Source organism: Schistocerca piceifrons, chromosome 1, assembly GCF_021461385.2.
Source record: "Schistocerca piceifrons isolate TAMUIC-IGC-003096 chromosome 1, iqSchPice1.1, whole genome shotgun sequence".
NCBI lineage: Eukaryota > Metazoa > Arthropoda > Insecta > Orthoptera > Acrididae > Schistocerca > Schistocerca piceifrons.
In genome coordinates, this window is record NC_060138.1 from 120,476,824 (window position 1) to 120,499,173 (window position 22,350).

Genomic DNA, 22,350 nt, shown 5'->3' on the forward strand with positions numbered 1-22,350 from the left:
ACTTCCAGCAGTACCTCGTCTCTCCTCCTACTTTCCAAGCTCCACAGACGTTCGTGAGGACAGGTCATGAGTCACGCTTGGGTAGCTCAGTTGGTAAAGCACTTGGTCGCAAGAGGCGAAGGTCCTGAGTTTGAGTGTCGGTCCGGCACACAATTTTAATCTGCCAGAAAGTTTCATATCAGCACATACTCCAATGCAAGAATGAAAATTTCATTCTTGATTATCATTACTTATTTTATAGTGACATATCCTTATGCACAGCAGAACACCAACTTCAGGTAGCTATGTGGGAGACACAAAACACTGCTTTTCGTCAATTAGATCACGTGTTATGCACTTGGACATCCAACTGCTGGAACTACTGCACAGTATAGTATTTTTTAATTTCTTTTTGATAATAAATGTTTATACAGGGTGTCCTATTTATCTTGAACACACTAAATAACTGTTTGTCCAGATGCAAATTACAAAATGTTTCAAGCAAATGTTCATTAGCCATCTGGGGGACATCAATCAGCACGATTGCCTTCGTGGTAGCTTTGTAAAAAAACAAAGATACAAACAGCGGTATGACTTTTTTAAATGGTACCCTGTATTTTTTATTTGGTAATTCATTTCCTCTCCTAAAGACCTATTCAAAAATATGTCACAGTGTACCATTCACTGAAACACAAGCTAAAGAACATTTGCTTGAAACAGTTTGTAATTTGCATCTGGATAAACAGTTATTTAGGGTGGTCAAGATAAATGGGACACCTTGTATGTGATGACTCAAGATAACCAGCATGACAAAACATAGCAACACTTTCTGGGAAACAGATTGAACAGTTTTAGCAAAATATTACAAAGCATTAATTTTATTGTATTTGGACTATAGAAGTGTTGTTTACTGGTCAGTTGCATTGTCCAGCCTAGTTGTATTAGATCTCATCCACCACTGCGGAATACATTTGTCAACTGGAGTTAGCTGCACAAACTTTGTCACTAGCCTGAAGTTCCACTGATAACTTGTATGTATGACTGTTTTGCTGCCTCCCTTACCCTTGTGCGGTCCCTTGGCTCACTCGGTCATCCTAACAGCAGCAATGGTGTGTTCCCTGACATGTAGTAAAGATGGAAAAATCATATAGAAAATCCATTGATATCAGCATGCCTGTTGGACCCATGAATTTATTGTAAATAACATTACACCCCTTAATCGGGTGATTAGGGTAGAGAATTTAAGAAGGAAAATGGATGGGTTGAAGTTATAGTACCAGGGTGAACAGGACTTTACAATTAACTTGGTACAACACAAAATCAAATAGGGTTAATTCAAGAGTAGGCATAACAATTAAGAAGAAAGTAGGAATTTGGGTAAGCTATCCAGAATAGTACAGTGAATGCATTATCATAGACCAGACAGTCATGAAGCCAGTAGCTTCCATAATAGTAAAAGTTTATATGCCACCTAGCTTTGCAAATGACGAAGAAATTGGAAGCATGTATGACAAGATAAAGGAAGTTATTCGTGTAGATAAGGAAGATGACAATTTAACTGTGATAGGCGACTGGAATAGGAAAAGGAAGTAAATTTAAAAAGTAAGAGAACATGGACAGGCTGAGGGAAATGTAAGAGGAAGCTGTGTGATAGAATTCTGCACAGTGCTTAATTTAATCGTTGCTGATACTTGGTTTAATAACAGTGGCAGAAGTTCGTATGTGTGGAAGAGTCCTGTGGCACTGCAGGGTCAGATTGATCATATAGTGGTATGACATGTTTCAGAATAACCAAATTTTAAACTGTAAGGCATTTTCTTCCAGGGGCATATGTAGACTTTCGCGACAATAAAATATGAACTGCAGATCAAAAGTGAAGAAATTGCAGCAAAGTGGAAAATTAAGGAGTTACGAACTGCATAAATTGAAGAAACTAGGTGTTGATAGCTTCAGAGGGAGCCAAAGGCAATGTTGAACCGAAATAGGAAAAGCAGACAAAGAAACTGGATGACTTACTTTGAGAGATGAAATGGGGAAGAGCAGCATAGGTTCACAAAGGTAAAAAGGAAAGGGTCTAGTAGAATTCCCTAGAGAACACAGTAGATATTTAATTTGACAAAAGGCGAAAATATAAAAATGTACCACGTGAAGCAGATGAAATGGAATACAAACCTGTAAAAAAAAATTACAGAAAGTGCAAAATTGCTAAGTGGGAATTGCTAGAGAATAAATGTAAACCTGTAGAACCATGTTTAATTAGGGGAAAGATAGATGCTGCCCTTAGGAAAGTTAAAGAGGCATCCAGAGAAACAAGGATCAGCTCTATGAATATAGAGTTCAGATTGCAAGCCAGGACTAAGCAAAGAAGGGAAAAAAGGGGGGGGGGGGGGGCACTGCAGTCTCATGGCAGTTGCCAACTTTTAAAAGTGTAGCAGTATAGTGTGATATTATTAGTACACAAAAACAACTGGAATAACTATTGATGGGGAATGATTGAGTAGAGTGGAGAGTTTGAAGTACCTAGGAAGCTTGATACAGGAAGATGGAAAAAAGGGCAGAGAAATAAACGAGTGGGGGAGAAAAGCAGAAGCATTTCGGAAGAAGTGTCAGAAGCCTGATATAGAGCAACGACGTACCCCAAATCAGTAAAAAGGTTATATACCGGTCGTACTATGACCCTATCCTGACGTATGCATCCAAAACCTGGGTTATGAAAGGAAGAGAGAGAAGCAAAGTACAAGCTAGTGAGATGATATTTGTGAGGAACAGTATTGGAGTGACAAAGGTACAGGTTAAGTAACAAGAGGATCAGAGAGTTAATGAAGATGGAACCATTACAAGAGGAGATGGAGAAGTTAAGGCTGAGATTGTATGGGCATGTTAAGTGAATGGAGGAGAAGAGGATACTCAGGAGGATACACGAGATGAAACCGGAAGGAAAGAGACCAAGAGTAAGACTGAGAGACAGATGGCTGAAAGGAGTGGAGGAATGCATCTAGAAGAAAGGAGAAGACTGGATTGAGGTGAAGAGGGAGAGATGATGGCAAGACAGAAGACGATGGAGAGGCTTATGTTCCAAACAGACCCAGCCAGAGGCTGAAAACTGTCAAAGATAAAGGATGATGATGATGATGATGATGATGATGATGATGATGACCACCACATTTCTCCCCCATAACTCCTTGCCATTGTTGTAAACTGGTCATGCCAGAGATGATGCTTGGGGGGGGGGGGGGGGGGGGGTTGAGGTCTGAGTGCATGTGCCACTGAAGAGGCAAGAGCTGGAACTTCAGCACATGAGAATCTGTTGGCCAGATCATGACATTCATCTTGCAAATGGCTGGAAACATCAGCTGAAAGACCAGCCTTAGGGTTGCACACTATCAGCAGAGGCACAGCAGTAACTGGAGGGTTTAAGGCAGCCCACTGGCAGTGCGAGAGGGACCCAACTCCTGTGACTGGGGTGACTGGCACTGCTGCCGCTTCAGTGTTCATTTTCTCTCTGTGTGCACAGGCAGTTCAGGAGCCAAAGGGATGTTATTGTGCCTGCATCACAACTGGCAAATTACTTAGGTCAGTGACTCAGTTTTGGTACTTCTCGCAGTTAGTTTGCCAGACACGGTGTTTTTATATTAGAAGACACCACCAACAAATAACATTCCTGATATATAACTGCAGTTGTTGTTAAAATTGATTTTTTGTAAATTATTTTTACTTTTGCGAAAGTGCAAGGCTAAGGAGATTCTTGCAATTCCGTTAAGCGGGGATCGAAAAAATTTTTACTGAACTCAGTTTACTCAAATATGATTCAATATTGGAAATATTGATTACTTTTATTGTTTCAATGGAAGAACCACTAATCAAGAGAAATCTCCTACATTTACATTTATTTTTTATTTGTCAAAATTACAGAATATTAAGATATGTACTACAACCCTGGGCCGTTATCATTTAGGATGACGACACTGACCTCAGCACCAATGTTCCCCTATAAAATTTTAATAAAGAAGTTAATTTGACCACTTCATGAATTTAGGAGATGGTACTGATAAACATTGACAACTCTTTTAAGTAATATTTGATTATATTTAGGCTAAGTATTACATGAAACTTGCATGTTTTTGGGCCTTGTCACAAAATGGCTTCTTACACTATGAAGAAACAAAAGGGAAGAGCAAGCGATCTTCTGAAGAAAAAAAAAAAACTGAGATGGCAATTACATTTGCAGATTGTATTAATTTTTGCAGTGTCTTTATTTTCCTGAGATAATGTTCACGATTAGTTAAGATGTCAGCTTTGGTATATTTGCGAAGTTATTCAGTATCATTTTTATCACATTATGTGGTGTACCACCACAGTGTGAAGGGTCTTCCAGTGATTTGCTGTTGCATGGGTTATAACCCTACCACTACTATTGTAATTTAGTATGCTTTTACGTAAATAACAGAAACCCTTCGTCTATGTTGCCACGTATAAACCTCTTACTAAAATTTAGTTTAGTTTCCAAATAAAGTACCCTACAAGATCATAGTCCAGCTTATAGGAAAAGATAGTCAATAGAGTTACCCTTTTTACAGGTTTGGACCGTATGTTGTGTCTAATTGTTAAGTAAATTGGACTATTCAATTCTTTTCCTAAGATCTTACCCAGTGGTTAGATAGAAATGAAGTATGAATAATATTATAGTGAAGCTAGGACAACTCAGTTCAAAGTCCATTTAGCGGTTTAAAACATGTACTAATGGTCGCTAGCTTATCCGGGCAGTGAAACAGTGAGGTATTGGAAAAGCAGAAGTATGAATTTTGCCTATCTTGCTACTGTTTAATTTGGTTCTTCAAATAAATTTTAGTCCATTTAAACAATGTTGGACGACACCCTTATACAATATGTTTTTAAAAGAGGAAAAAGCCCAGTAAATAACTTCAAGGAAGCTAAAAAAATTTGGCCAGGTGGACCTTAGAAAATAACTTTCCATAATCAACAAACTTAAACACTAAAATACTTAGATACTAAAGCGCACACTTTTTATACTGAACATTTCACTTCAAGAAAACCTCTTTGTTGCTGGAATTTACTTTCAAAAGCTATTATTCTTTGAACTAACTCTGTATACTCATTTAACTTGGCTACACTCTGATTGAATTTTACATAAGCAGACTTTTACCATAACACTTTGCAGTAGTTAAGAAAACAAAACAAAAATTAAATGGTGCCTCTTCATATTAAGTTGGCGCTTCATAAATCTGTAAAGCAGGATACTCAGGTTAATCACACACCAGGAAGGAACCCTATAGAGGTGTATGATTAGGATGAAATAACAGGGTGAACCAGTTCCTTTAAAGTTAAAGAATGGTCATTAAAACACAGTTTAAATTAATGGTTCATGCTGTACAAAAGAAAAAACAAAAAAATCTTATCCAGTGGCTGTAGGCTTGGGTATGGCAACCAATTATGACAGCTACACTACCCACAGTATGGCCTGCAAGTATCTTGCAGTATGGGCTCAACTTCTCTTCTTGGGGGTCATTCAATTTTACATACTTTAGCCCAACAACTTGCAGGTATGCCATAGAAGCCATTTGCAGTCTTCATCTGAGGCCATTTTGTGCAAATTTGCAGGCAAAGCTGCTTCTGCTCCACAAAGGTGTGGGCTCAATCACTGCTGCCTACACGCTGTGTGACTTACTTCCAGCACTTGCTCTATGTAGCACACCAGTTCGCCCTTGCCTCCTTTTCCACTCTCCAGAGCCACTTTCATTTCATTTCAAACAAAAGCACACTGGCTTTTACATAATACCTATTTCTTACATTGTTCCTAAGCGTGTCCATTTCTTAAATTGTCTAATTTACATTAACATGAACAATTTATACACACAAATATTTTAAATACAAAAGTCATCAGAAAATTATTTAACATACTAAACAATGTACACAGTATTTTACATACATTACTCACATACAATGCAAAAAACTTCAAACTCCAGTATAGCACACTTTACTTTACATCTACAGAAAATATAGTGCCAAGATGTGGAAATTTTAAAGCAAAAAAGTTATAAAAATTTTAATGTACCATAAACAAATAATTTTATAGGCTGAGAACAGTAGGAAGGTAGAAAGAACTCTAAAGCTTGTTCCGATGTACGGGAGGTGTAGAACTTGGTCATGTGTTACTTGAAAATTCTGCCGAAATGTTCCATTTCACCGTTGGTTTGGGGGTGGAACAATGTACTCACGACATGCTTGATGCTCTTGGCATCACAAAACTGCTGAAATTCTGCCGATCTGAACTGTGGTCCATTCTCCGAAACCAACACTTCTGGTAACCTTAGATGCAAAAGATTGATGTCAGGGTCTTGATGGTGCTAGCTGTCATGGAGGAGTGCATGGCCACCAAGAACAAAAACTTGCCGAAGGCATTTACTACAATAAGCCAATGAGAGTTCCAGCAGGGACCCTCAGAGTCTATATGGAATCATTGCCAAGGGCACAGAGTGTGGGCCAGTTGAAAAATTTTTGCGGTGGAGCAGCCTGATGTTCCGCATATGTTGAACATAGTGAGGTTAATTGTTCTATTTGAGCATCCTTGCTGACTCGTGTGCAGTGCTTAGTGCATACGATTCCCCAATGGTGAAGAATTTCTTTCTAAAGCAAACTTAGCACAACAACGCAGGACTGGTCATTGTTTGTATGTGAGAGGATGATACCCCACTGGGATGATAAGCTGTGCCAAAGCATAAAATAAGTGTATAATTGGATTGCTGATTTGGTTAATTGAGTGTGACCAACCAGTGCAGAGGCACTGCAACCGAATGTTGAGACTGGGTTTCACAGTCCTGGCTGAGGAATCCATCAGTGGTGGATGGGAAAACCATAAAGGGTTCCATTGTCCTGGACAGAAGTGTGAAAACAAGAATCTTCTGTGGTGTTGAAAGCCAAATCAGTGCTAACTGGTAAGAGAAAAAGTGTCAGCATTTGAATGCTTAGCCGTTGGCCTGAACACGGTTTCATACTGGTAGTTGGAGAGAAACAGGGACCAACGCTGCAACATTTGCACCATGTATAGAGGACTAGCTTTGAAGGGCTGAACAATAAGGTAAGAGGCTTGTGATCTCTACCTAAAAGTGTTGGTGGAATTTAGTCATCCTATATGTGACAGCAACAGCTACCTTCTCAGTTTGCAAATAGCTGCATTGTGCTTTAAGAGTTTGCATGTGAAGGCAGTTGGCCTCCAGTGATGACACTCTGTACAAGAGAACAGCACCCATCCTACAAAGAATGCATCAACCGCCAGTACAATTTGCTTGATGGGATCAAAATGAACCATACAGAGATTGCTCAGTCAGGTGTCATTCAGTTTCTGAAATCCAAGTTGATACTCGAAAGACCATTCAAATAGAATGTTCTTTCATCAAAGACAATGCAGTGGAGCTGCAGTGTGCACAGCAGGTGATATGAACTGAATGTAATAAGTGAGTTTACCCAATACAGCCGGCAGTTCACTGACAGAGAAGCTGAGAGGTTCCAGATGGCAGTATAGTAAGTATGACAGCATGTGATGGATACCCTGAATGTTGATAATGTGTCCTAAATTTTCAACCTTCGTCTGGAAGAAGGAACGTTTGTCTTTATTACATTTTCACCCAGCATCTGAATGCGCTTGAAACAATTTCCTGAGATGGGAAAGATGTTTATCACGAGTATGACCCGAAAGTACTTTGTCGTCCAAATAATTTGAAAATAAGGAACTGTAGCAGTCAGCTCTGATAAGTACTGTTGAAAAATTGCAGCTGCAAACACACTATCTAAGGGCAATTGTAAGAACTTAAATAACCCCATGTCAGTGTCAAAAACTCGTTGAGACTTTTTATCTGAGGGAAGCTGGAAATAATCATGTGAAGATAATCTTGGAAAAGAACTGAACTACATCAAACTTGGCCACAAGTTCCTCAGGTAGCGGGAAAGGAAAAGTTGGTCACAGTCTGTGAATTTATCACTGCCTTGAAGACTGCACATAAGCATAAGTTACCTGAAGGTTCTTTATCACCACCAATGGGGATGCCCACTGACTGGCTGCTATAGGGGAAATAGCGCTATTGTCCTGCCAAGATAAGAGTTTCTGTGTTACTCGGTCTCTGGTAGTGAAGGGCAGGCTGTGATCGGCAAAACTGTGATTGTGCCTTGTCCTTCATGGTAATATGAGCCTCAAAATTATTAGCTTTTAGACCATCTTGAAAAAGTCACAAAATTCATCACAAAGTTCAGCTAACCTGTCAGAAGGCACAGAGGAGTTCACAGAGAAAATATTGCCTTGAATGTACAGCCCAAACAGATCAAGAGTCAGTGCCGGTATCACTTTCACATGAGCACAGAATTGGGAACGAGTGTGTTTCACAATACGAAACGTGGCAGGTATGCCGTAAATACCTAGCAAAGAAATGTCTGTTGTAAGCAGAAAGAGTTGTCTGTGACATAGTTAGGGCTTGCCTAACAGTTTGTATGTGCTTCTATTCAGAAGACTCGTGGACACTCATATCCAGTTGCATATAAATTTTGCATTTGACAGTCTGCAAAGTGCAAACAATTTGCTAGCCTGACAGTGGATGGAAGTAGGCTGACTACTTCGCGTTTGTGCAGACAGACAGATTGAATGTGGTCATGCTTGCCACTATAACAACACTTAGTGTCACAGCAGGGGCACATCTGTTGCTTGTGTGCAGTGAAACACTGAGGGCAGGACTTAAATCATCTAGCCTACTACCTAGCACACTGGTTTTGTTTATGATACAGCGCTTGCTGAGACTTTGTGTGCTATGGGGCTTGAGCAAAGGGCACAACCCGTTTACCATTACTCTGAACTGCACCAATAGGAGTGGAATCGGTCTACTGCTGCACTATCATAAGAGTCCCAATTCCACTAATTCCAAAACCTGTTGCCAGCAAGGGTGAGAGTACTTGGTGCCAGCAAGGATGAGGGTACTTATGAATCTGTTCATATATCTATGGATCAGACACATTTCGAGTAGGGCATCCATGATCATAATGTCCACATTCAAACTTGAATTGCAATGACGTGTAAGTCCTTGCAGTTCAGACACCCATTGCATGTGTGCCTGATTAGGTTTACTACACAAATTAAAGAATTTGCAATGCAGCTGCCACATTAATCTGTGCAGTTGCCACATTAGTCTGTTAATCAGAGTACTTGTCTAGTGCAACAATTAGTTCACTGTAAGGAACACTTTGAGAGTGGGTGGTGGGAAGGAAATTTGCAGAGTAACTGGTAAATGGACAATTTGGTTCTACACTCAGTGTGATGTGCCATGAAGAGAGAGTTGAGTTGTGTGCGATAATTGAATCATTCCTCTTGTTGAGAACCAATGCACAGAATCGCAGTCAGGGGCTGCTTGCTGTGGTGGTGCTGGGGGCAGTGTCTCTGTTTGCTTGTGCAGCGAGCAGTCTGGTCATCGTTTCCATGAGTTGTTGTATTTGCTGTGCCTGAACCTGAAAAGTCTAAGTTACTGAAAGTTCTTGCGGGGTCTGGCCATGATCTAAAAAACACACACACACACACACACACACACACACACACACACACACATTATACTTGAAGAGAAATAGTGCAACCTTTAAGCTAAGATGAAAGAAAGTATAAATTAGGGTCACTAGAAATATCAGCTTCTGAAAAGTGCGAAAATACAGTATTGCAGGGTAAATGTTGTGTGTTCAGTGTTGCAGGCGGCTAATGGCCACGATTCTGTAAGAAAACTCGCACAGCTGTTACAGAAACAAAGTAATAAAATGCACATGTAGTGTTGGATAAACTTCCTTATTTGATTTTCAATGCAAGTCCATTGCAATATCCAACGTGAGTCTGTGAGGTAGGAAGAGTATGATATCCACAATAGTAACCGAGGTGAGAGATAACACTTAGACTAGGCAGACAGAGCTGAACTAACGGACTTTTGGGACTTTTGGGACTTTTGGGACTTTTGGGACTTTTGGGACTTTTGGGACTTTTGGGACTTTTGGGACTTTTGGGACTTTTGGGACTTTTGGGACTTTTGGGACTTTTGGGACTTTTGGGACTTTTGGGACTTTTGGGACTTTTGGGACTTTTGGGTACATCAGAGATAAGTTATGATTCCTGAGAACTGTTGGGACAAATGAGGCAATACAGACCCTCCAACGTATCTCAGAAGATATGTTAACAAAAGGCAAACCTGCATTAATAGTATGTGGAGATTTAAAGGATGATTTGACAGTTGTAATGTGTCTACCCTCTTTAAAATTTTGAAGGTATCAGGTATAAAATACAGGCAACAAAAGTTTACTTACAACTTGTGCAAAAACCAGACTGCAGTTATGAGTTGGACATGAAAGGGATGCAGTGGTTGAGAAGAGGAGGAGATAGGGTTGTAGCCTATCTCTAATGTTGTTAAATTTGTACATTGAAGAAGCAATAAAGAATACCAAGCAGAAAATGGCAAAGGGAATTGTAGCCAGAAAGAAGAAATAAAAGCTTTCAGGTTTGCTGAAGATACTGTAGTTCCATCAGATACAGCAAAGGACTTTAAAGAGCAGTTGGCCAGAATGGACATTGTCTTAAGAACGGATTGTAATTTGAACATCAACAAAAGTAGAAGAAGATAAATTTATATCATTGAATTAAATCTGGAGTGCTGAGGGAATTAGGTTAGGAAATGAGGCACTAAAAATATGGGTTTTCCTATTTTGGCCACAATATAACCAATGATTCTTAACCATTGATTCTTAACCAGTGATTCGTCTTCTTCTTCTTCTTCTTCTTCTTCTTCTTCTATACACTTATAAATTGAGTTCCCTCCACAGTTGTGTCTGTATGTTTGTGCTAATCTCTGGAATGATTGTAGGGATCTTGATACAGTTTTCACTACTCAGTGGATTGACTTACCAGGAAGGTTTGTGTATATAAATTATAAATATTTCATATAAATTGAGTGAATTGTAACGAATCAAGTCCCTGCCAGTGTGAGAACAGTGACATTGAGGTCAAGCAGTAAATGGCAACTCTCCTTGGAATCACCCACACATTATTGCATGGCATGGGGTACTTTGTACCAATGCTACACACCAGAGGGCACTCTGCACCAGCATCACTTTGGCAAGTACAAGAAAGCTCACACAGGAGCTTGCAGCTCCCATCATTGCCATGAGATGTCATTCTAAATGCCAATTAAATATGGAATAGGTAACATTTGTGCCTCACAAGAAGTTTCTGAGCATGCACTACCAATATTGTTTGTTATATGAAAGTTATGATATTGTGGTACCTAAGATTGTTCACTGAATTTAAATCATAACCTGATGCAGAGCCCCACAATCAATATTACCATTATGGCAGACAAGTCGCCTTGCCGTAGACGCTTAGTGCTGCACAAATCTGGGGCATGTCACTAATCTGATATAAATTTAAGTGTTAGACACATGTTGGTGTTTTTTTTTTTTTTAAGTGATAGTCTGGAGTGTAGCCTTGTTCGGAAGTGAAACTTGGACAATAGACAAGTCGGACAAGAAGAAGATAGCTTTGAATTTGTAGTGGAAGTAAGGGTGAGAGGGCAAAAAATGTAGATGGAGTCCAAGGCAAGAATACAGTAAGCATGTTCAATGGATGCAGGTTGTGGTACTTGTGCAGAGATGAAGATATTTGCACAGGATTGACTAGTATGGAGAACTTCACCAAACATATCTTCAGAGTTAAGACCATAACAACAATATTAGTGGAGATTCTGTGCACTGAAAGACAGCAAGTGCTACCACGTAAAATCAGTATTATTTACAGTGTTTAGATTGAAACTTCCTGTTCAGATTTTTTTTCTCCTGCCAAGTCTCAAGTATCTCTCGAGCCTCTCTGTACATGTCCCATCCCCCCCCCCCCCCCCCAATCTCTAATCACCCCCATCTCTTTCCTGGGTTCTGATTCTACTCTGTGATAGCCTTGTACTGTCTGACCAAATTTACCCCATCATTAATTGCCCCCCCCCCCTCCCCACACACACACACACACACACACACACACACACACACACACACACAGGGGGTGGGGGGGGACTTAAATTGGTTGCTGCAGGTGACCAACTTGGTGCTAAATTATTTTTCATGTAAAATATTTGTCTACAAGATGAGCCTCGGGTAGTTGAATACTGTCCCATTAAAGGATAAAATCATGACATATTGCTCAAGCAGAAACGTTTGAGGAGACATTGTTGTCTTCCTGGATGCTGAGTTTCACTAAAGTGATTAAAATACAGCAGAATACAAGAGCTTGTTTCAAAGATCACTGTGGCTTTTAATATTTCCTGCTGCAGTGGGTACTTACTGAAAATTATGTAACCTGTCCATGTGTTGCCTTGGCAGGGACGTCTTCTGTCCCATTATCCTGTTTTAATCACTTCATTGAAACTCCACATTTATATTTTGATGGCAAAAAAGGGAGGAACATATGACAACACAGCAATGTCTATTTTGGAAAGTACTCCTATGTACGGGGGTGTCCAATAAGTATGTTTCCTTATTTTATAAGAACATAGACACAGTTGTCATGTTAAAATAATTTTAACATTTTACAATGTTCTGTTAATTTTCTACATAGGTGCCATGTTTTTTCAAACCTTTTCGATAATGCGAGACAAGTTCTGTTCCAACCAGTGTTATACCTGTGCTTGTGTTGAGGAATCTGTGAGGTGTTGTCAAAAGAAGATGACTTCAATTTTTGCCTCGCAAAGTTCTCTTCATTCATCACATTCAGCTTGAATGACCCAGATGGAGCTCAGAAGATTAACACTGGAAAATGTTCCCATATACTCTGTATTCCCCTGACCTTTTCAGTAACATCAATGGTGAACTGGTTACGAGCACAAGACCTGGCCTGGTGCAGTATTGGTTTGGAAAAATGTGTTGGTTTACCAAACCTGCATGGAAAAAACATGGCAGCTAAGTAAAAAAGTAACTGAAGCCATGTGCAATATCAATAAAATTATTTCAACCTGATAAATTGTGTGTAATTAGTCATTGATCTTCAAACACTGATTGTACACAAATTCAAAGTTTCTAAGGTAAGTGATAATGGTGGGTGGTAGAACGGACCCATCTCATTATTTCCAAAACATTTTTATTTGTATTTCGACTTTTGAACAGGGGTACCTCTCAACTTGGTAAACTTTAACTGATCACCTTCCATTTGACAACGAACCTCCATTGCAGTGCATTAAGTAAATGACATCTTGGTGTCGTTCGACCAAGTGAGTATTTATTCCGTATGTCTGCCTTCACAACGCCAAATACAATCCTACTCTCAACTTCACAGATGGCTGCTGTGCATGTATATTGTTGGCAAATGACAGTGACTAGATTATGTGGGCTAGTGTTCCTCTACTCCGATATTGACATAAACAACTTTCGTATTAGCTGTTTTCCTAATTTATTGCTGTTTGTGATTCCCTGTGGTTTCTAAAAGTCTATCCTTTTGGATGGCCCATTTAATTGGCATTCACAGATATTAGTTTGGTAGCTTGACTCAATAGAAACTCAAGATGATTGTACAATTTGGTTCTAGTTGCTCCTTTTAGAGTATGCAGTATTGTGGTCTAGTGTAACATAAATTAATTTTGCAAAACATTTACCACAGATATCAATTTGCTTGTTCTCGCAGTTAGAAGGACCTGGGCCACCGCCAGCAGTTATCACACCCGGGGGAAAATGCTTTGTGTGCAGCAAAGCCGCTGGATCAACAGGATCGCCCCTCACAGCAGTTACAAACACTACAAAAATCCAACTCCACCAAAAACTTGGTAGAGTTGTAGGAGCAGAGCTGGATCTCATTGTTGATGAAGATGGAGTACTTTGCCACGGCTGCTGTCGTCTGCTGAACTACATGGATCGAATTGAAGTGGAGCATAGTATGCTCACAAAATCAATTCTGAATTGTATGCGACGGACGTTTGGTTTTGGTTACGTGCAAGGTGATAACCGTATGCCAGAAGCTGTTCTCGCCAGTATAGAAGATCGCAGCAAAAACTCCATAAGTGAGTCACAGTATTTGGTTTTTTTGTGTATATGGTCAGTTTGTTTAATATTGGTTGCTAACAGGAAGTGTTGAAACTAATTTTCAAGGATTTCAGCATAAAATGGCGAAAAGGGGTAGAACCATGCAATTATTCTAGTTGAGTGAGTTGTTTATGGCAACTGTGTTGAGGATTCTGATATGGTGATTGTGATGAACCTTTTATGTTCTTATAGTAGAGAGAATGTTGTAATGATACCATCTATTTTATATTTTATTTGTTTATGTTAATATTCTTGACAGCAGTGTGTGGATAGTTTCCCATTTTTCTTCTGTTTGTATTGTTTTGTTATTGTGGAAGAAAACTCTGAAGTACATTACCAATAACACATGAAAATTTAATGTAAAGCTTTAATCTTTCATTTCTGAATAAATTCATAATTTAATAGAGGGAAACATTCCACGTGGGAAAAATATATCTAAAAAGAAAGATGATGAAACTTACCAAACAAAAGCGCTGGCAGGTCGATAGACACACAAACAAACACAAACATACACACAAAATTCTAGCTTTCGCAACCTATGGTTGCCTCGTCAGGAAAGAGGGAAGGAGAAGGAAAGACAAAAGGATATGGGTTTTAAGGGAGAGGGTAAGGAGTCATTCCAATCCCGGGAGCGGAAAGACTTACCTTAGGGGGAAAAAAGGACAGGTATACACTCGCACACACCACATATCCATCCACACATACACAGACACAAGCAGACATGTGTCTGTGTATGTGTGGATGGATATGTGGTGTGTGCGAGTGTATACCTGTCCTTCTTTCCCCCTAAGGTAAGTCTTTCCGCTCCCGGGATTGGAATGACTCCTTACCCTCTCCCTTAAAACCCATATCCTTTTGTCTTTCCTTCTCCTTCCCTCTTTCCTGACGAGGCAACCATAGGTTGCGAAAGCTAGAATTTTGTGTGTATGTTTGTGTTTGTTTGTGTGTCTATCGACCTGCCAGCGCTTTTGTTTGGTAAGTTTCATCATCTTTCTTTTTACATAAATTCATAATTTATTTGAAATGATAGAGTACAGCAGTCACCCTTTTCTTTCAGGTTTTGTTTGGCGAATCTAGATTCCAGCTAGTGCCTAGGCACTGTCAGTGCTCTGTTTCATAGACTGTCTTGAATGAACTGTGACAGAAGTCTGAACAACAGGGGACTATTGTACTAAAACGTGAAATAAAGTACTGATAGTGGCTAGGCACTAGGTGAAATCTAGATTTGCTCAATAAAACCTGAAAGAAAAGGGTGCCATTGCTGTGCTGTGAAAGTCGTATCACTGTCCTTGATTGCACCCACATTCCTAATGAAAGGTAACTTCCTATTATATGTTATATAAACATTACAAAATATGGAAAGGACTGTTGCTAATCACATAGATAGTGTTGAGCCACAGAAAAGCACAATGAAATGAATACTAGAAATATTTAACCTTTTGGACAAAGTCCTTCCTCAGAAGCACAGTAACACAACTTGCGCACGCACACACATGGCTCCTGTCTCCAGGAGCTAAGGCCTGACTGCGGCTGTATCAGATGTGAGCAGCAACCTGCTGGGTTGGGTGTGGACGGCGACATGCCTCCACCCAGATTGGTGCCCACATCAGACCCAGTCGGGCCTTCGTAAGTGCTCCACAGTGGTGAGTAGCAATCTATCCTTTCCATATTGTTGTTATTACAACCTGAACTTTCTATTGCTTTTATACACTGCGCAACAAAATTAAAGGATCACTTTTTTGCACCCTGCCATTTTTGACCATAGCAACACAGAAATTCTAAATTTGGCTCAGGGACACCTACAACCTTCCTCTGCAATGGTGTAGAAGAGTGGCCCCCTGGACATCACCCTCAGGCTTAGCGACGCTTAAAGAGCCATGGTATTGACATGTTAAAAAAAAGAAAAAAAGCCTAGACCTCATAAGTTCATGTGAGATGGGAGATGTGACATGTAAGGTGGGTTAATTGACATATTGGCACCACATTTCACCAAAATTCTGCCCAGTGTATCCGTAGGCATGTAACACTATGGGAAGTTCATCACACAACCCTTTACCTACATTCCATCCATTCCCTTGATGCCTGTGCAATGGAGATCGGAACCACGGCACGCAGTGTTGAAATCTCGTGAATTTTCTAATGGGTGGCCGACGAAAACATTTTGTAGACATTGCTGTTCAGAATTAACACAAAAGGGCCTCAGGAGGTGTCATAAAGGGTGTGACTGACATTACCCCCTTCCCTAAGGATGTTAATTTTCACACATTTCACAAAGGGAAATGACAGTTTGTAACATAATGTGCAACAGGATTATGTTCTTGAGAAACTTTCGACACTCCTGGCACTCCCTGGATGATTCATTCCTCCTCTAAGGACAGTGTGGAGACTACAACCCCATTTAACATGACCCCATCCCTTTGGAATGAGGTGTGACTGTACTTTTTGCTCTGGTGTATAGATTGGAACCACTAGGGACCATTCAACAAAATTTGAACATGATTGGAAGGAGGAAAGTGTATCTGTTTCTTCACCCCTCCTTTTTTTACACCCTCTTGAACCATGTGCACAGGAGGGTGCGATATTGACATGCAGGTGAATAAAATGGCAAAATAGCAAGAGGTCCCTGTAAGACCCCTTCCCCTTCAGTAACACTCTGGGTACCACCTGCACACCTTCGCTGGGCACTTCAAAAATGCAAACTGTCATTTTTGGTCACGAAATATGTGAAAATGAATGAGCCAGGAGACTGGATGGTTTCAGTCACACTCTTGTGACACTTCTTAAGGTCTTGTTTAGATTCTGAGCAACAGTATTTCTGAAGTGTTTCCCTCATCCACCCATAAGAAAACCTCCGGATTTTGAGTCTGGGCATCACGGTTCTGACCTTCATCACAGATGCATCAAGGGGTAGGGGGTGGGGGGGAGGGGGAGTGATGGCCTTCCCCCTGTGTGATGTGTCCACATTTACCTCTGTTGCAGAGGCATCATTGGGTAAGGGGAGGTGCAATGACCTTCCCATGGTGTGGCACGTCCAAGTTGACATCGATCGCAGTGGTGTTGAGAGGGGTAAGAGGAAGTGCGAAAGCCTTACTGTGGTGTGACATTTGTGGGAGCATTTAGCAAAATTGTGTTGCCAGTGTGGCATCATTAACCCACCTCAAGTGTCACAGGCAAACTATCCTCCAAAAATTGCTACTGCCACATTGCCATTCACTGAGCTTCTGTACCATTACAGAGGAAGGTGGCAGGCACCATCGAGCTAAGTTTCAGATTTCAGTTACAATGGGAGAAAATGACGGGTTTCAAATAAGTGACCCTTTAACTAGATTCTGTAGTGTATAAAATTATGATTAAACCATTACTCGCATCTGTAGTTCATAGAATCAGGCTTAACAAGTCTTGCTGATTGTGTGTTGAATTCGGTAGCTACAACAAAAAATACCTGAGCATAAATTTCTTTAAATTGTGTGTATTTTCGGAAAACTGAGACAGTTTCTTGAAATTTTCTTCTTTCTTCCTGCAGTTCCTGTAGAGAAGCATGATCCTGCTATAGATGTGCCTGAAAAGGTAAGAACACCATCATCATAAGTAGTTTGTATCAAAAGCTATTACAATTAGGATTTATATTCTTAATTGTATCAAAAGGAAAATTCACTTGAAAAAACTATACAACTATTAGCCAGAATTGCTGGCCAGTTATTACCTTCAAGAGAGGAAATACCAGTTCTGCTGATAGGCACAGCAGTGTTTTTATTATATCTTTACTCTTTTATCAGAGATGTGTATTAAAAATACAGAGGTATTTGTTTGAAAACAGTAAGACTTTAAATGAGCTCATATTGGTATAAGATGAAATTTGTAGTATTATACACTCCTGGAAATTGAAATAAGAACACCGTGAATTCATTGTCCCAGGAAGGGGAAACTTTATTGACGCATTCCTGGGGTCAGATACATCACATGATCACACTGACAGAACCACAGGCACATAGACACAGGCAACAGAGTATGCACAATGTCGGCACTAGTACAGTGTATATCCACCTTTCGCAGCAATGCAGGCTGCTATTCTCCCATGGAGACGGTCGTAGAGATGCTGGATGTAGTCCTGTGGAACGGCTTGCCATGCCATTTCCACCTGGCGCCTCAGTTGGACCAGCGTTCGTGCTGGACGTGCAGACCGCGTGAGACGACGCTTCATCCAGTCCCAAACATGCTCAATGGGGGACAGATCCGCAGATCTTGCTGGCCAGGGTAGTTGACTTACACCTTCTAGAGCACATTGGGTGGCACGGGATACATGCTGACGTGCATTGTCCTGTTGGAACAGCAAGTTCCCTTGCCGGTCTAGGAATGGTAGAACGATGGGTTCGATGACGGTTTGGATGTACCGTGCACTATTCAGTGTCCCCTCGACGATCACCAGTGGTGTACGGCCAGTGTAGGAGATCGCTCCCCACACCATGATGCCGGGTGTTGGCCCTGTGTGCCTCGGTCGTATGCAGTCCTGATTGTGGCGCTCACCTGCACGGCGCCAAACACGGCATACGACCATCATTGGCACCAAGGCAGAAGCGACTCTCATCGCTGAAGACGACACGTCTCCATTCGTCCCTCCATTCACGCCTGTCGCGACACCACTGGAGGCGGGCTGCACGATGTTGGGGCGTGAGCGGAAGACGGCCTAACGGTGTGCGGGACCGTAGCCCAGCTTCATGGAGACGGTTGCGAATGGTCCTCGCCGATACCCCAGGAGCAACAGTGTCCCTAATTTGCTGGGAAGTGGCGGTGCGGTCCCCTACGGCACTGCGTAGGATCCTACGGTCTTGGCGTGCATCCGTGCGTTGCTGCGATCCGGTCCCAGGTCGACGGGCACTTGCACCTTCCGCCGACCACTGGCGACAACATCGATGTACTGTGGAGACCTCACGCCCCACGTGTTGAGCAATTCGGCGGTACGTCCACCCGGCCTCCCGTATGCCCACTATACGTCCTCACTCAAACTCCGTCAACTGCACATACGGTTCACGTCCACGCTGTCGCAGCATGCTACCAGTGTTAAAGACTGCGATGGAGCTCCGTATGCCACGGCAAACTGGCTGACACTGACGGCGGCGGTGCACAAATGCTGCACAGCTAGCGCCATTCGACGGCCAACACCGCGGTTCCTGGTGTGTCCGCTGTGCCGTGCGTGTGATCGTTGCTTGTACAGCCCTCTCGCAGTGTCCGGAGCAAGTATGGTAGGTCTGACACACCGGTGTCAATGTGTTCTTTTTTCCATTTCCAGGAGTGTATTTTGTATGTCCATTAAATAACCTACATTTCATCTTGGAATAAAAACTGCCACCTAAATTTTGCTTTGCAGTAGTATGGAGGTAATTCTCAAGATTATTGACAATGTGAGATATTGGGAAAGAATGGTTTGAAATCGTGAATTGAAACACTGAGAACCATAAGGACCTAGGGCACACCATTGTCAGATCTATATGAAGTGAATGTAGAGAAATTGGTAAGAGCTTTTCTTGGATGTTCATGTGTACGATATGGCCCTACACCACAGATAAAACTGGCTCATCAGATCAATAGATGTCAGGAGCATGCATACATGCTACAATATCAAAATCACCAATGATGTGCTTTAGGCTCGAATGGTTCTCTGGGTCTCAGTTAAATTTTATGTGCTGTCCCTGAGTTACTTCAGATGATGGTTACTTTAAAACTTTGACTGTTGGACATGTAAATCTTGCTATTTCTTAGAATGCCAGTCATTTTTATTACTGTTTTAGAAACAATATGGCCATTGCAACAGAACAAAAAAAAAAGGATAGAGCCCTTCAATATACGTGATTGTGTGTATAAAAGCAGAAATTGTACCCTGTCAAATGACAGGATCAGCTGTCTACCAGCACTTTTACATCCCGTGACGTTGACAGGATTGGCAGTACAAGTGTTGAAGAAGAAGAAAAGCTAATTTTGTACCCCATCTTTCTTTCTGGTCTAGAAGTCTGCCTCGGTTGATCACAAGGTCAGCAGAGTGATTGAACTCCGTATTGTTGCAAAGTGTGACATAATGACATTGAAGTATACAGTGACCCATTGTTTAAAAACTTGTGGAACCCTAAGCAGTCTGATCACAAACTTTTGTAGATTGTACAAACTCCAAAACCTCCTATTAGAAAAGTGAAGAGAGTAAAAGTTGTAGAGATTGAAACTAAGTGAACATACCCAAAAGTAGCAACCAGCACTTTTATCAGCGTTTGTTCATCCCTCTCACTTGTTGTAAATGGATTTTGAGGAAACGTTGCTCTTTGTTTGTGTCTCAATCTCCCTTACCTTTTTCTTATGGTCCTTCAGTGGGATTTATAGCAGAGGTGGTTCTCAGCCTGTCTCAAATATTTGTTCTTTAACCTTACCAAATAACGTTCTTTTGACCACCAGCTGTAAAAGTTGTCTGTATCCAAACGTAATGAAGCCTCCACTGATCAACTCACTAACCCAGTTCCACACACGGTCACAAGGGCATAACTCAAATAATGACTCCAAAGTCATTTTCATAAAAACATAAATTTATTTAGAAAAATATATTACAAAGTGCAGGAACAATGATAATATTAATGTTTTCTTCCCGACATCTCTTTCCTGGTACTGTCTTCCATATTTCAGGAGAAAACTTTCATTCAGTAATTACTTTCAAAACTGACCCAAGGTGAAAGTCTGAAGTTTTTAATCTGACAGGAGATTCATTTGCTTTCGTAATTGAAAATAGCGGCTCATGGCGATAAGTACTTCCAAACATGGGAATAGTTTCATATACTCAGCTACGATGACAGGCTCAGGATGGTGATCCGTCTGGAAAACCTGGAATTTTCAGAGAATTAAGTTTTACCTTGGAAAATTGAGGATTTAATTGGGATTTAATTTTATTGAGCTTCATAAATTACAAATTTTAAAATACTTAATATTTGAAAGCATGTTAATTATTTGAACATTAGTCCATATAAATTATTGATGTTTAAAAATGTGGCCCAAAGAGAGAAGCTGATCCTACCCTTCTCCAAGACCTGTTTCTTTCAATCCTTCATGATTATTCTATAAGGACGGATAAGTGAACAAGATGATTGGTAACAGTTTTGCACATTCAAGGGGACATGAGAAGCACTCCCTGCCAAGTGCCACCAGTGTATACACTACAGAGTTGGTTGCCGTATCTCTGGCTTTGCAGTACATCAAATCCCAGGCAACGATGGACTTTCTAATCTGTAGCAATTCTGTGAGTTGCTTAAAAGGCATAACCCCGTGTTATCCCAAAAATCTTATGGTCGCCAACATCCAGGACCTACTGGTTGACCTCTACAGCTCTGGAAAGACAGTGACCTTCATCTGGACACCAAACCACATAGGCATTCCAGGAATTCCGATCATCTTGCTAAATATCCGACTACAGGAGATCAGCTTGATTTCAGGATACCAGACATAGACATAAGATTACAAATTCAACACAATATTTTGAGACTCTGGGAATTAGAATGGCAGGCTTCTACGGCCCAAAACAAGTTGAGAGCGATTAAAGGGTCCACTGGGCTGTGGCATACATCTTTCGAGGCCCCTCAGAAAGATGCAGTTCTGTTGCGCTGACTATGCATTAGTCACTCGAGACTCACCCACGAGTTCCTTCTGCTTCGGAGGGAGCCTACTCACTGCAGCTGCAGCAGTCTATTGATGATAATGTGTGCTGTTGTTGAATGTGCCCTGCTGGCCAATCTGAAGCATTCTGTTTGCCTACCTTACTACCTCAGATGCTTGCAGATGACGAGACAGCCATTGCCGAAGTTTTGCGTTTCCTGAGGGAGAGCGGATTTACGCTCCAAAAGTAGATTCTCAGAAATTTCTCCGTCAAATTAAGGTCTGTGTTTGATACTAGTAGACTTCTCTTGGCCAGGAATGCCCTTTTTGCCAGTGCTAGTCTGTTTTTTATGTCCTCCTTGATCTCCATCCATCCATCCATCGTGGATTATGTTCCTACTTAGGTAGCAGAATTTCTTCACTTCATCTGCTTCATGATCACCTGTTCCGATGTTGTTTCTCACTGTTCTCATTTTGCTACTTCTCATTACTTGCATCTTTCTTCAATATACTCTCAATCCATATTTTGTACTCATTAGACTGTTCTTTACTTTTACTTTCACTGAGGTTAGCAGTGTCATCAGTGAATCTTATGACGATATTCTTTCACTTTGAATTTTAATTCCCCTCTTGAACCTTTCTTTTATTTCCATCATTGCTTAT

At 40.9% G+C, this 22,350-nt stretch overlaps 1 protein-coding gene across 6 annotated transcripts in view; it reads left to right on the top strand.

The window, feature by feature from the left end:
- Positions 1–22,350, top strand: part of LOC124796742 — a 54,463-nt gene that overhangs the window by 22,465 nt on the left and 9,648 nt on the right. For all 6 annotated transcript variants that reach the window (XM_047260719.1, XM_047260720.1, XM_047260723.1 and 3 more), the window contains 2 exons: positions 13,670–14,042; positions 17,588–17,631. In XM_047260719.1, coding sequence (XP_047116675.1) covers positions 13,670–14,042; positions 17,588–17,631 — 417 coding nt within the window. The remainder of the gene's footprint in view (positions 1–13,669; positions 14,043–17,587; positions 17,632–22,350) is intronic.